The 17,500-nt window shown below is 32.9% G+C and overlaps 1 protein-coding gene across 16 annotated transcripts in view; it reads right to left on the reverse strand.

The window, feature by feature from the left end:
* LOC106867486 (innexin unc-9) overlaps window positions 1-17,500 on the reverse strand; it is a 956,248-nt gene that overhangs the window by 9,873 nt on the left and 928,875 nt on the right. Inside the window, exon 1 of one of the 16 annotated variants that reach the window (XM_014912371.3) lies at window positions 4,333-5,290. The exons of the other annotated variants lie outside the window; for them this stretch is intronic. Coding sequence (XP_014767857.1) covers window positions 4,333-4,466 — 134 coding nt within the window. The 5' untranslated portion in view covers window positions 4,467-5,290. Of the gene's footprint in view, window positions 1-4,332; window positions 5,291-17,500 lie in introns of those variants that run through there. 16 annotated transcript variants of the gene reach the window in all.

Raw genomic sequence — 17,500 nt, forward strand, 5'->3', positions numbered from 1 at the left:
CTAACAAGAAACCATGACTGTGCAAATATAATTACTAAAGCAAGAACTTAAAAATACACTGTGATATCAAGAAGAGAAATAATTGATTTCTTTCATTGATACAACTCTATAAAACATTGCAATTTTCTTGAATTCTCTAAAATAGATATGCCATCCATTAGAGAGAAAACATCAACAGCACGAGTTTTCCTTTCCAACCTTATTCGAACAGTCCTAAAATCAATGAACTTTTAAATACTAAAGCTTCAGTAATATATATCGGCTTTATAATTCTTTTTAAAAGATAAGACCGTATGTTTTTCAAGAAAGCAGTAATATAAGATTATGAGTGACATTTGACATTATGATCAGTTGGTGAGTGTAAAAACGACACGCTGCCAGAATCTGGCATTATTTACTCAAGTAAAGTAAATCAGTCGCCTTCTCCCCACGAACTCAATCCATCATACCCTTTCCTGCAAATGATGTACAGTTAAAGCTTGGTAAAGATTTTCTCTTTGGAATACCACAGAAGAATTTCACTGCATGTGGTATCCTAATAGAAATTGTAGTACTTGGGCTTATTATGTGAACTATACTTCCTCGTGGGTACACTCTTCTTCCCTTTATCATGCTGTAGCTACATCTATCATACTATACTTCCGAACGTCTTATTGAGTCCCATATCATAGTGTAGCTCCCTATGTCATATAAATTCCCAGGCTGTGTAGCTTTCCATATAGTGCAGTTCATTATATACATCTCGCCGTGTTACACTGTAGCTCTGCATCGTAGCTCCCTGTGAATCCAGGAAAAAACGTGAGAGTCGTTATTTTTAACACTAAACAGCTCAGTTTTCTAGTTATGGAATTATATTCAACAACTTGGAGAATAATCTCATTTATAAATTTATACAGTTCGATGTAATAAAGTTATATTCGACTATAATAAAAACATTTTTCTTGAACAAATTTAGATTTTAGAATATCTCAAGTCTGACATTATTAATATTATCCAAGCAAGGAAAGCTCTGTTATTTTACACTAATTGTTTTGGGCTAATTGTATTGGCCAACCATTGTTTGGCACATGCAATTTTACGATGGGGATGATTATTATGAATTGAGAGGATTGTACCTCTTCTGAAAGAATTCTGTTTTCCTATTTACCGTGATGATGAACCGATAGTTTTTGAGTTACGAATGGTCAAGCAAAGAAAGAAGTTCATTTGCATAATCAAAAAGATTTAAAGATCCCAGTAGATATGAATTTAGGAAGAGTTAATTTCTTAAATATAATTTTAGATTTAGATACTGGGAAATATCGCTTGCATACTAACTCTAACGAGACATTAAAACCATCCTGCACTTATGGCTAAAAACTTAATGAATAATATTAGTGAACGCATATCCAGCTTATTCTTTGATGGAAAATCATTTAACCATGCTGCTTACAAAGGCATTAAAAATAGTGGTTTCCAAGCTAGAATACACTATATGTACGAACATTAAAAAAGATAGATGTTGCGAAAATAGGAAATGAAATATTTTATGGTATAAACCTAATTCAAATGTTCGTTTCAATGATATCGAGATTTTCCTAAACCTTATATATAAACATTTCCATGTTGACCATAGATATAATAAGATATTTAATAGAAATAGACTTAAAGTGAGTTACGGTATCATCAACAACACTGCCAGCGGAAGAAAACGTGCCGGTATGAAAATTCAAAACTTCTTTCTATGTTATTTCATTTACGCTTTTATCTACCCTCTGAAGAGCATGTGTCTTTCTAAAGCATTGGCTCATGGAGTTAAGGTTTGACTTGCATACAAAAAAGTTACACAAGTCTTACTAAAACCACTCTAAAACTGATTGTCTCATTCTCTGACATTGTGAAAGATATTTTGCATCTCAGTCTCCAAATATACATTTATATACATGCATATATAAATGTATATAAAGATGTATGCGTAATTGAGTATAAATATTATGAAAGTCTAAAAATTAAAAAGCATCTGACGATCGTTTCACGGATATTATTTCCTCCACAATGTAATCGATATAGATAAGCATACTGGCAATAATTCCGCTCTTCAGAGATGAATACGTGTTAAAAACGAATGGTATATATAAGATGATATTAATTAAAATATTAAAAAATATTAAGAATATTAGAAATATTAAAATGTATACTGTCCTTTAAGAGTTTGTAAAAGTAATCCGTCCTATAATTTGGAAATTTCATATTTTTCATTTGTAGAAATTTTAAATAGTTTTTAAAAAAATTTTAAAATTATTTATTCTTTTTTTAATTGATATATATATATATATATATATATATATATATATATATATATATATATATATGGGAGAATGTACGAAAAAAAACAACAGACGAGGACAAGTGGTGTAAACAACAAAAGGATGTATTAGTTTGACGCTCGGGAATATATATATATTTATATGTACATATATATAGAAGTGTGTGTATGTGTGCGCGCATTCATTCATAAGTATTTACTTATATACAATTTAGTTTCTTTGTTTCAATAGGAGAAATGAATACAGGGATGAGGAAGTAAGTATACGATTGACAGACACAAGTCATTAACTGTCGTCATTGCCAATTGTGGTATTGTAGTGTCGCTATTTAGTCAGTTTATCTTCTCGAAGCATACTTTTTCTATTATTTGCTCCACTGACATTTAATAAAATCAGGAATACAATGATGTATATTCACTGAAGGCTACTCTTATGTAGCATTAGTTAAAGTAAATATTAAAATAATACTATTTATTTAATACGTAGAATGTGATTTTTATAATCGTGTTGAACGCGTCATACTCAAAATGTTTTATTTATTTACTTGCTGTTGGATATCGTTAATTTCTATACTGATGTTCACCTAAAATGGCGTCAAAGTACAATTTTGATAACGTCAAATCAAGGGTTTATTAAAATGGCGCTAAGCGCAAACATTATGGCAAAGTGCATTTCACCACTCATTCTCTCTGTTTCTCTTTGTTTTTCTCTCTCTTTCTGCTCCTTCCTCTCTCTCTCTCTCTCAATCTGTCTCTCTGGCTTAAAGTTGACGCCCATCAACAGATTAATTCAATTTCTCAGATGGTTTAACGAAATCTGTTTTCTCTCATATGAAAGATTAGTTGTTTTGTATTTTTACTTGTTTACACATAATGGCTGTATTGATTAATCACAGATAAATGAATGAAATGAACATAGGAAAGCACAAAATAAGTTTTTATGAAAACGATGTATTCAGTCCTATGTTAGATATAATAAAACAATAAATTGAACTTTATAGGTCTCCAAAGTTTTGATTTGTTTTGTGTTTAGAAATGTTTCAGTTCTTTCTCTCTCTCTCTCTCTCTCTCTCTCTCTCTCTCTCTCTCTCTCTCTCTCTCTCTCTCTCTCTCTCTCTCTCTCTCTCTCTGCTAAGTAGATCATGTGACAGGCATTAAAGCTAACATTGACACTGACACTAATATATGTTTTATTTACTAATGGGTAATTTGCAAAAGCATTTTGGAAAATTATATTTTTGAAGATTAGTTAATAGGAAAATGATAATATACTCTAAAGTACTTAAATTGCACCTAATTGAACTGCTTTAATTAAAGTTTACTGGACATTACCAATATATATATATATATATATATATATATATATATATATATATATATATATATATGTATGTATGTACGTATGTATGTATGTGCATGCGTATACGCTTTTCTGTGTGTATATCTATCTATCTATTTGCATACCATTTTTTGCAAATATAAACGGTACAAAGTGTTTAGGCAATATTTATATAGATTGCATTTGTAGAAACAAATATTATATACAGACTATGTTAGTTTTATTCCGGGAGATATTACAGAAAAACTCATTAATAGTTTTTAGATCATTAGACTGTATTTTTTAATCGAAAGTTTCCAGAATTTATAAGAAGCAAGTATATTCATTCTTAGGCTATTGCCGTGTATTAAGAAGTGAATCTTTAGATATTACACATAAAAGGCTTCGGAAAGAAACACTTCGCTTAGAAATACTCTACTGAATATTTGCTAAGCACTTTGTACTGTATAGTTTTATTAGAAGGTGGTAAAGAGTTAAATTACTGGAATGTTTAATTTACGATAGAATCAGTGACTGTAGGAACTGTAAAACATGAGGATTGTAGCTTTGTAAGGAATGATGATGGATCAATCTCATAAAAGTTCTATAACAATAAACAAAACTTAGTTTCCAAATCGTGATTGAAAAAATATGAAATATGATTTTTGTAATTATTCTGCAACAATCGATGCAATAAAAGAAAACATACCCCTTTTTAGCATCCCCTTCAGGTGAGGGCAATTTTAAATTGAGTTCCTTTAATGACTTCAGTGCCGACAAATTTGGCCATTCTGTCTTTTTCTTTAGAGCACTTTGCTGCCCGTTTGGTATCAAAGAATTCATTCGGCCTTTCCATAACTATACCCTAGAAGTAAGGGTTTGACACTAGACCTTCCTTGAAATATCTATTTGTTGCATAGTCAATGTCAGAACGTCAGTTGACAGTCAGAATTTTATCGGGACATGTCTAATGCATATACAACCCACAGTTAAGGTGCAGGATGTGTTGGTTGTATTCCGAATGGTCTGTTATTCCTCTTTTTGGTTATAAAATTTCTCTTTCCTCTTTGTGACATTTCATTTAATTTTCTTATTTTCCTGCCCATTTTTTCTGTCCTTATTTTGTATTTAACTCAGGTACAAATGCAAATAATTTAACATTAAAAACGAGAGAAAAAAAAAAAAAGAAAATACTTCGACACTAGTGAGCTAACCATAGATATGAACGGAAATGACGCTGGTTTTTCAGGAGCATAAGCTACTTGGTTCAATAAGATAGCCAATCATTATTGAAATAATTAAAGATTAGTGAAATGTACTTTCAGCTGTAATTAGACTAGCACAGGGCTTCAGCTTGAGACTTAGCGTCACATCATTTCATTCTCTGATCCTCAACCGCATAAATCCAATTGCTTTACTGTCTGACATTCTGAAACAAAGCTCATCAAGTCACTGTTTACTCATATGAATGCCCAGACAAAATGTATCGTGACACACACACACACACACACACACACACACACACACACACACACACACACACACACACACACACATACACACACACACACACACACACACACACACACACACACACACACACACACACACACACACACACACACACACACACACACACACACACACACACACATTTAGAAATACATATACATACATATACATACATACATACATACATACATAAATACATATACATACATACATACATACATACATATATACATAAATTGTTACTCCCTGTGGAAGACGTATGTTTCTCATTCTATATATATATATATATATATATATATATATATATAGAATGAGAAACATACGTCTTCCACAAGGAGTAGCAGTTTGCTATAGCGAGATATTTTTCACCAATTGTGGTTAATAAATATTTATATAAACTATAGATTATTTGTGGCTGCGGCGTAAGAATAGACGGTAAGAATTAACTTCTGATAGATGATATAAAGGGAATAAGTGTGATCTTATCTGGCAGCAACTATTCTATGTAACGCACAGACACACAGACACACACACACACACACACACACACACACACACACACACACACACACACACACACACACACACACACACACACACATATGCCTGATGTTCACATGCATATGATTTAGTTGTATATACATATATACAAATATATGCCCTCTCTCTATCTCTCTCTTTTCCTCTTTCTCTCTCTCTCTCATGCAAACACACACACATGCACACACACACGCATACATATATATATATGCCTGATGTTCACATACATATGATTTAGTTGTACATATATATATATACAAATATATGCCCTGTCTCTATCTCTCTTTCTCATTTCCTCTTTCTTTTCCTCTTTCTCACTCTCTCTCATGCAAACACACACACACACGCATACATATATATACATGCAGTTCGTAAATAATCCGTTAATCAATATATTTATACTAATATATAGTTTTTGAGTTACGTTCTGCATCGAACAGCGGGGGGTTACTAAAAAGAAGAAAACAAGCAACCTTTCTTTTGTCCCAGATTAATGACTTTTTAAACAGGCACGAATTTTTAGTTTTTGATATGATATTGAGTTTATTGAGTTTTGAGAAATCTTGCCAGTTATGGCAGTTTTCATTATGTTGCATACACGGACACACACGCACTCCTCTCTGTTTCTGCTTCTCTCCGTTTCAGCCTCTCTGTGTTTCAGCCTCTCTCTCTCTGTCACCTCACCAAACAGATACTAGCTACAAACGATATTTTCTCCTTATAAAATCCAACAATCTAAAAGTTCTTTCTTCCGTGCCCTAAATTTTTCCTTGCAAGCTTTGATTTATGTTTAAGTTTGATACCAATCGCATCAATGCTACCATCTGGAAGATTCTGCAAAAGCTATGAGTGCTGTCTGATCTCCAGTCACTAACTGTTAAAGAACACTTGCAGTACAAACAAACATGAATCTATTCAGTATATTATATGCGAAGAGATCCAACGCAACTTAGTTGCATACTCCGAGTTTTTGTGCTGGAAGTGGTATTCAGATAAAGTAGCTACTTCATAAATGCCCAAGATATCTATATTGAGTACATTAACACGAGAGTAAGTTCAATAAAAAGTACTCTTTACGAAAAGACGCTCAAGAACCTCAGAAAAGGGTGATACATTTAAGTTTTATTGTGTCAATATATATATATATATATATATATATATATATACAGACTCTCACCGCATACACTCACGCACATATACTCTAATATATACATACATCCTTTTATATGTATACATGCATGTTTATATACAGGTATGGTGATGCAAAAAAGAAATATAAAACTCAAAATATATGTATATATATATGTATATGTGTATATATATTTTTTATTAATATTCAGCAGAAGCATCAAAGTGACTCAAAGGCCGATAGTTTCATCCGTTGGCACTTATCAAATTATATATATATATATATATATATATATATATATATATATATATACATATATATCATTTAAATTTATGGGAAACGTTTTGAATATGCAAATAAAACTCCTATTCTATTATGCCGGCCTCAGTCTAATGATACTGACTGGTGAACCAGTTTTTCGGGGTTGCGTCGGGCTGAACCGATAAATTTAATAATATTAGCAATAATCATTGGATGGAATTTATATATATGTGTGATCTTATCTGGCAGCAACTCTTCTATGTAACGCACAGACACACATACACACACACACACACACACACACACACACACACACACACACACACACACACACACACACACACACATATATGTGGCCACAGTCAAACTGACTGAAACAAGTAAAAAATATATATCAGGCTGATTGCTATGGCCAGTCAGAGGATGACCATTGGTTTCGCTGAGATAAGAAATACTTTTAGTTTTATTTTGGTCGAGTCAGTCGTAACTTTGCTGAAGACCATGTGTACTCACAGACGAAACTCAGAGTAGCAAGAGACTGACTGCATCAATATATATATATGCTCATACATAATAAAAATATACATATACTCATATTTTTAGTTCTATTTTTCCTGTTTGCATCAACATGCCTACACACGCACATATATATATCATTTAAATTTATGGGAAACGTTTTGAATATGCAAATAAAACTCCTATTCTATTATGCCGGCCTCAGTCTAATGATACTGACTGGTGAACCAGTTTTTCGGGGTTGCGTCGGGCTGAACCGATAAATTTAATAATATTAGCAATAATCATTGGATGGAATTTATAGATATTTAATGCATCGCTATGTGCGTTTCCACAAATCACATATCTCTTAAGATCACAGTCCATATTCCTGGGATGATTACTGTGTAGTCCGTAGCGTCCGTGGGCATCGGGTTGATCATCTTCACGGATTGATTTCTTCAACCGATATAGCATTAATGCGGATACTACGGACTGCACTGTAATTATTCCAAGAATACGGATTCTGATGTTAAGAGACATGTAATTTGTAGAAACGGACGTAGCGAAGCATTAAATATTTATGAATTCCATCCAAGGTTTGCGAACTGACAGAATCGTTAGGACGCTGGACAAAATGCTTAGCGGTATTTCGTCCGTCGATATATTCCGAGTTCAAATTCCTCCGAGATCAACTTTGCCTTTCATCCTTTCAGGGTCGATAAATTGACTACCAGTCAAGTATTGGGGTCGATGTGATCGACTGTCTCCAACCCTCAAATTCCAGGCCTTGTGCCTAAAGTAGAATGGATTATTATTATTATTATTATTATATATATACGCCCCCTCCCTCGACACACGCATATATGTGTGTGCACTCATATCTGTGTGTGTGTGTGTATGTTTGTGTTTGATTTTATGTCTCAATTTTGAAGTGGCATTAACATTTCTTTTTGTCAACTGATAACATCCCAGAAAATCAGTTAAGATTTTAACGGAAATACGGGAGACAATAGACAGTTAGCTTATATGGAAGGGAAATAACTCTTGTTACTTATTAAGTGTTGGTTTTTAACTTAGACCATAATTATTTCCTGTCATGCAAAAAGGAAAAAAAGAAAAAAAAAACAAAACAAATAACCCATACTCAACATGCTATTTGTGATGATCTTTAGCATGATCAAATGATATGCTGATCTCAGGACAAGTGCAGTGAAATTAAATTTGGTGTCTAATGTTATATATATAACATATGCAGTCTTGGCTGTGTGGTAAAAATCTTGCTTCTCAACCACATAGTTCTAAGTTCAGTCCTACTGCATGATTCTTTGGGCAAGTGACTTCTAGTATAGCTTCGGACCGACCAGAGCCCTGTGAGTGGATTTGGTAGACGGAAACTGAAAGAAGCCTGTCTTATCATCATCATGTGTGTGTGTGTGTGTGTGTGTGTATATCTATGTGTTTGCGTCTTTGTGTCTGTCTTTTGTCCACTCACCGCTGCTTGACAACCGGTGTTGGTGTGTTTACGTCCCGGTAACTTAACAATTCGACAAAAGAGATGGACAGAATAAGTACTAGGCTTTTAAAATATTAGACCTGCGGTCGATTTGTTTGATTGAAACCTTTGAAGGCGCTGCCCCAGTGTGGCCACAGTCAAACTGACTGAAACAAGTAAAAAATATATATCAGGCTGATTGCTATGGCCAGTCAGAGGATGACCATTGGTTTCGCTGAGATAAGAAATACTTTTAGTTTTATTTTGGTCGAGTCAGTCGTAACTTTGCTGAAGACCATGTGTACTCACAGACGAAACTCAGAGTAGCAAGAGACTGACTGCATCAATATATATATATGCTCATACATAATAAAAATATACATATACTCATATTTTTAGTTCTATTTTTCCTGTTTGCATCAACATGCCTACACACGCACATATATATTAAAAAATTTCAACTACTGATATACATATACATACATACATACATACATACATACATACATACATACATACATACACACACACACACACACACACACACACACACACACACACACACACACACATATATATATATATATATTACGGAGATGCACTTGCATAACAAGTAACCTGATCTGAGATCGTGTGCTGGAACGAAAACAATTGCAGCGTGGAAGGTGTTTATAAGCCATTTAAAATAACACACAAAATCCGTTAGATTCACTTCAACATTTAAATTTAATTTGTCAAAATATTTTCGTCGCTTTGAGACCGCGACCTGTTCACTGGTATATATAAAGTTAAAGAAGTGATTTTAAATCGTAGAATAATGCTAATAATATAGCCTGAACAGGATAAACTACCACTATTTTGCAGAGAAAAGTGTAGGTGTTCTTTAACTTTCTATAGACATCTCAACGCTTCTAAAAAAGCAAACTTCGTTTGTTTATTTACGTTTGTCGTAATTTGAATTTAATATATATATATATATATATATATATATATATATATATATATATATATATATATATACACACACACATATATATATATAAGTAGTTGAAACTTACAGAAAATTAAAAGACGAAGACAGGTGTATGAACAACAAGCAAGTGTATTAGTTCGACGTTCGGGAAAGTGAGAAAGTCTGTTACATTTCGAGCCTACGCTCTTCAACAGAAAGGAACAAGAGAAAATAAACAGAGTGAGAATAAAAAAAAGTATTGTGGATAAGAGAAATATCTATATATATACATATATATGTTTATATATATATATATATATATATATATATATATATATATATATATATATATATATATACATGATAGGAAAATAGGTTTAGAGATGCCGTTCACTGTTTTCAGAAAATTAAAGTATTTTTCTGCTTTTTATTGTGGGGCGAGTAAAGAATAACGATATTTGTAGCACCGAAGAAATTTCTCTTTTTTAAATATCACCTACGTTACAACATTTAAGATGAATGTAATTTAGTGTTAATTGAAAATGATGGAAGTTTAAAATAATGCAAGCTGGCTCAGAAGATGAGTTAAGTTGATTAACTTAAGTTTTCATCAGCGGAACATATATTTTAAGTACAGTAAACCTGCTTGAAAAATTATGTTATATGAATGACGACGATAGCTAGTGTACAAGCGTCATAAATACGTATGTACATACATACGCACATACACATCTTCATATATATATATATATATATATATATATATATATATATATATATATATATATATATATATATATATGTGGGTGTGTGTGTGTGTGTGTGTGTGCGTGCGTGTGTGTGTGTATACCCTAGTGTTACTGGTCATATGACTAGTAATTTTGGAAGTATACTTTTGCCATTATTAGTAATATTAAGAAATATGGTAGTTTAAACTTTTATTAAATTAGCTGTTTTATTTGCCTTCTTTTCTTTCTCGTGCTAATCTCCATTGCTTTCCTTGCTTAGTTTCTTTTATTTTGTAGTTCTATAAAACAACTGAAAAAACTTTACACAAACACTTGTGACGTTCGTTTCACTCAATAATATGATCTAAGCATTGAAAATATGATGTTCTTGTTTAGAAATGGTATTTAAGCTATTAATGTCTTTTAGAAAAATTTTTTAATTGTTAATAGAACAGTAATTCTTTTTAACTGAAAAAAAAAAAAAATGTAAAAAACAGGATAGAATGTTTACTAGTATTGTTTTTGTTACTTTTCTTGTTCAGTATTCAGCAATGGATAAATTTTACATGCTATAACAGTATATCGGCTGCTCTTAAAATCACGTGATACTTTCACTTCCACTTCTGTCTTCGGCTAACTATTCTAAATTCTAAAGTGTGGTGTTTTATTGTTTGTAAAATATGCTATAAAACGGCAATTAAGTCAGTTTAAATTAATCTTTGTAATCAGAGATATTATTTACGAGGTTAATATGAAGTTTAGGTTTAAAAAAAAAATGAAAGTGACCAGAAGTGACGCATGTGACATCCTATAATTTCACAAAGAGAACATGAAGAGAATTGGAGAAGTCCTTTAATTACATGTGCAGAACTTTCTTATATTGCGTTCACGAGCACCTAATTGTATAATATCTTCAAGTGATATCTTAAATATTTCAGAAATAGAAGTTGAGGTACATTTTTCTGGAATACAGCTTCGTGCGATATTATCTGATTGCAGCTTGACCAAGCTTTAGAATAAGTTCGTTCTTATTCGGACATATTTGGTTTTCGTAGATGAATACGTCGTCACTCGCAGTCCCCAAAATGTGTTTTTTTATATATGTCTAGATGGAGAATTTTCTTCTGGGACTATCACTGCAGTGAAAATTCTTACCATGTTCGAATACACTTTACACAAATAGATAAATAGATAGATAGATAGATAGATAGATAGATAGATAGACAGATAGGTAGATACATACACACATACATACATACATACATACATACATACATACATACATACACACATATATATATTATGCATCTCTCTCTTTCTCTTTCTCTTTCTCTCTCTCTCTTTCTCACTCTTTCTCTCTCTCTTTCTCTCTCTCTTTCTCTCTTTCTCTCTTTTCTCTCTCTCTCCCAATATATTGTCTGTGTGTGTGTGTGTGTGTGTGTGTGTGTGTGTGTATTTATATATATATATGAGATAGGCAGTCTATTTGGTCTTTGACCTACTTGAAATAGGAACGGAATATCGTTTAAAAACTTGATTCCTGATTATATTGATCCACGACTAAAACTTATAGACCAAACTGGATTTTATGATATACATGAATTTCATATATGTATATATTTCGTCTACTTTCAGATAAATGATGAATTATGAAAATGTCCGATATTATATCAAACTACTTAAGAGTTTAAAAACCACTGACAAAGGTTTTCTCTATATGGTAACTAACTTGCTAGAAAAGAAGCCAAATCTTACCTAAATCGCACACTCTTTTGTCATACATACATACATACATACATATATATGTATATATATATACATACGTATATATATATATATATATATACATACGTACATATATATATATATATATATATATATATATATATATATATATATATATATATATATATCGTCGCAAGGTATGGAAGGTTTTCTGTATAGTACTATACAGAATACCGAAAGGATCTTCACCTCTTACATCACACATTTCTTCCTACTTCAACGTCGAGATGGTATAATTTCCTGGGAGAGAGATAATTTTGCGGCTGAGGATAGCTTTACATTGTAGATTATACACATATTATATTATGTTATAATATATTATATTATATTATATTATACACATGTAGAGCTTGAAACACGTGTACCGCGGAATCCTTTGTAGTTTTGTTGTTATTTTTTTGTTTTGGATTTACAATTTTTATATATATATATATATATATATATATATATATATATATATATATATATATATATATATATATATATATATATATTATATACATACATATAGTGGGTGAGTGCTTTCTCTCTGGTATGACCTCTTTTCGCACCCAGGGTTCAAAAGATGCCGAAGACATACGGCAGTGTGACCAAGATGAAATTTCATCTTGTCATTTTAGCGGAGTATGCATTCAGGCGCCTTTTCCAGTCTACACAATATATTCTGTGTACCTTCCATTATAAACGAGAAAACTATGAAAGTGGTGGGAATTTCATTGTCACAGACTACTCACTCACGTGACATACCGATTACTGCATGACTTTACTCCCTCTTCCTTTTATTCTCTCTCTCTCACACACACGCTGTATATATATATATATATATATATATATATATATATATATATATATATATATATATGCACACATAAATGTAAAATGCACTAGAAAACAACAAAACTTAGAAAGTACGTAGTATTGTGACAGAGGAACAGTCAAATAATTATATATAAGATAACTATGTATACATATGTACATACATTAATAAATACGTTCACACATACAAGCTAAATAAATAGTACCAAGTACAGTCCCAACCTATTCATACTGACATACAACTTAACAATAAATCTATAATATATTCCCTACATATTTAAATTAATTTTCCCGACCAATTTGCCACTCTTCAACGTCAATCTACGTTTATAATATTAACTATAAACAATTAAATTTGTTCGCATTCGTGAACAGCTCGGAGTAAAATTCAGAGTAGACTATCAATTCTTTGGCATGTTAACTATATATATATATATGTGTGTGGGTATGTGTGTATGTGTGTGTGTGTGTGTGTGTGTGTGTGTGTGTGTCTGTCTGTCTATCTATCTGCATGTGTAGTATATATGTATTCACATGTGTATTATGTATATTACAGATACTTATATATATATATATATATATATATATATATATATATATATATATATATATATATATATATGCATGTATACACGCACATATATTTGTACAAATTTTATATATATATATATATATATAAAATGTAATATGCAATATAGTGTAATATGATATAATAATATAATATTATACACACACACGTACACACATATACACATATGCACACACACACACGCATATATATATGTGTGTATAGAATCAATATATATATATATATATATATATATATATATATATATATATATATATATATATATGTATATATATTTACAGATTATATCTGGAAGCATCACCAAGTCTCGAATATCCTTGATGACGTAAGAGAATAGGAGAATAGTAATGTAGCCACGTCAATGCACTGACAGCAGCGAAGACTCGTTGCATTCGGAACATGGACGAAAAGGAAGTACTCTTGTTCCCCAACTAATCTATAAAATCAAAGCAGCGCCTTGAACTGAACGCATGGCCCGGTTTGATAAAATCGTCCTGATTCTTGAAGTGACAGTACACTGGGAATGAAACATCGGTAGAACAGACACAGAAAGAAAGGACTTAAATACATATGAAGGACTTAGAGAATTGCGTGAAGCACGAAAATGTGAATGTAGTGTACTTCAAGTAGATGTGGGATATATAGATTTGTAGCTAGATTCATAATACCTGGTTAGCTTTTAATTTAAGAAGTATACAAAAGTACTGATTTACGAATTGGAAAGACAAGCAGAAAATGCTTTATCATGGATATGGCAGAGGCATGTGATAGATAAACCAAGGCGGACAGTGAAGAGTAAATCTTCAGTAAAAGTAAAAAAAAAAAGAAGATATTTGCTATATAAATGGTGTGGTTGCAGCTGTACATAGTTTGCTGTGGTGGATAACGAAGGGAAAAGCGCTCCACAGGACTTACTCTGTTAGTATTAAAGCTGTTGAACACCATTGGAAGGTACTATGCAATCAGAAGATGCAAGAATTGTTGTGATCTAATGACAGCTGATTAAGGGAATGTCTCGTAGTGCCAGCTGGATCTAACATGCGTGCACACGAACAACACGCATACAGCCACACACACAAACTCACACATAGACGCATACAAACATACACACATGTACATGCACACACACGTGTGTGTGCGTAGGCGTTGTATCTACATGAGGTTTTCAAGAAAGAAATTTCTAAGAATGTTTCTATAATCCCCAAGAATAATTCCCTATGGTTATTCTCTCATTAGTTATATAACAAGAGATATTGTTAGTATTTAGTATAAAAATCAGCAATATTGATAGTTTAGTAAATGCAATTATGAAAAATACCAATTGCTTCTTATTTTATCCTTTTTGAAAAGAATTTGTACTGGACAGCAATTACAACATAGAGAACAAAAGCAGCTTTTACTTTTTACTTTTATGATGATGTTGAAAATAATAATAATAATAATAATAATAATAATAATAATAATAATAATAATAATAATTATAACCAAGAGATTAATGATGATAAAAAACGTGAAAGATTAGTCCCTGATGCTGACGGAAGTCGACTTTCTGGGGCAAGATACAGAGTAAGCAAGAACATAATATTACAGCTGAATGACTCTAAAGCCTGAAGCAAGCAGATTCTTATCTTCAGCAAGAGGCTATGCACTTCACAGAAGACAGTATCAGAAACATGAGTAAAAAGATGAATAACTGAAAAGCAGCAGGACCTGATGGAGTACAGGGATTTGGGATAAAAAAAAAGTTCAGTAGTTGCCATAAATTGATCGCAGAGTAATTTAAATCATTGATCAATGGAAAAGAAGAAATCCCGGGCTGGTTGACAAAAGGACGAACGGTGTTGTGTCTGAAGGATGGATCAAAGGGAAATGCTGTTGACAATTACAAACCAATTCCCTGCCTCCCATTAATGTGGAAGTTACTGTCAGGAGGAATTTGCAGAAGAGCTGTATAAATTTTTTGATGAAAACGATATATTACCGACGTAACCAAAAGTCTGTAGATGGAGATGTAGAGGCATCAAAGATCAACTATTGATAGAAATGCAAGATTGTAAACGAAGAACACATTTGAGAATGGCCTGGATTGACTTTCGCAAAGCTTATGATATGACTCGACATTTGTGGATCATCGAGTGCTTAGATCTGTTTGGAACTGCGACGAATGTAACGTGTTTCCTGAAAAGAAGTATGGTAGGATGGAAAACTGAACTGACATCTCACGGAAAAAGCTTGGGCACCCTGGGTATCGAGAGAGGAATTTTCCAGGGTGATAGCCTATCTCCGTTGATTTTTATTCTCTGCATGACACCCCTTAACTTGGTAATTAGGAAAATGAACCTGGGGTACTAACTAAAGGAAAAGTCCCAAACAATCAACCACCTCCTCTTTATGGATGATTTGAAACTGTATGGCAAAGATGTGACACAAGCGAGTTCCATGGAGAACACAGTCCACTGTTTTAGTTCTGATGTTAGAATGGAATTTGAACTCAAGAAGTGCGGAATAATCTACCTCAAAAGAGGCAAGGTACAGTCCCTAGCAGGGATAGAAATACTGAATAGAGACTTGATTAAACAAATTGAAACAGAAAGCTACAAACACCTTGGTGTACTAGAGTTCATCGAGATAATGGAGAAGGAAATGAAGGAGAAACTGAGGGCGGAATATTTCCGAAGACTGCACTCAAAACTGACTGGAAGGAATAAAATCCAAACAGTTAATACGTGGGCGATAACATCGCTTCGGTATGCGAGAGGGGTGAAACGGTATGGCGCATCGTTTGCGAATGCCTGAAATTGACACACAGCGAATACAAAAGACGCCATGACAATGTGACAAGAATGATCCATTCTGGGCTCTGTGAAAATCACGGCCTACAAAGAGCAAAGACGTGGTTTGAACGAACCCCAGAAGGAGTCACTGAGAATGAGAATTGCAAAATCCTGTGGGATGCAATGATCCAGTGCGATAACCCGACCAGACATCGGAAATCGGACATTGTTGTGGTGAATAGAAAAGAACATGGATGATAATCGCCATGGCATGCCCCGATGACAACAGGATCAATGTGAAAGAAGAAAAAATAAACAACTATGACGATTTGAAGTGGGAAATACGAAGGTTGTGGTCAATGAAGAGAGTAGACATGATACCAATAGTAACTGGTGCACTTGGACGTATCAACTCTCAACTACCAACATGTCTGAAAAAGATTGGTGCAAATATGAAGGCAGAACACCTACAAAGATCAGCATTGCTTGGAACAGCAAGAATTCTTCGCAGGATTCTTGAAGCATGACCAGTAAATAAGTATCACATAAGTCTGCTGACTGTGAACAACTGACACTTTTCATCATACCCAGCAAAATAAGCAGTGAGTTTTCATCACATGATAACAATTATTATTATTACTGAGTGAGAAAGCAGCATACACCATCAAAATGATACTGATTCTTGTCACATTGCCATGGCGTCTTTTGTATTCGCAGTGCGTCAATTTCAGGCATTCGCAAACGATGCGCCATACCATTTACATATGAGGTCAAACACTGCCGAGGTGAACTTTGTCCTTC

The sequence above is a fragment of the Octopus bimaculoides genome, chromosome 2 (assembly GCF_046866305.1).
Source record: "Octopus bimaculoides isolate indiv1 chromosome 2, ASM4686630v1, whole genome shotgun sequence".
In the NCBI taxonomy this organism is placed as follows: Eukaryota; Metazoa; Mollusca; class Cephalopoda; order Octopoda; family Octopodidae; genus Octopus; species Octopus bimaculoides.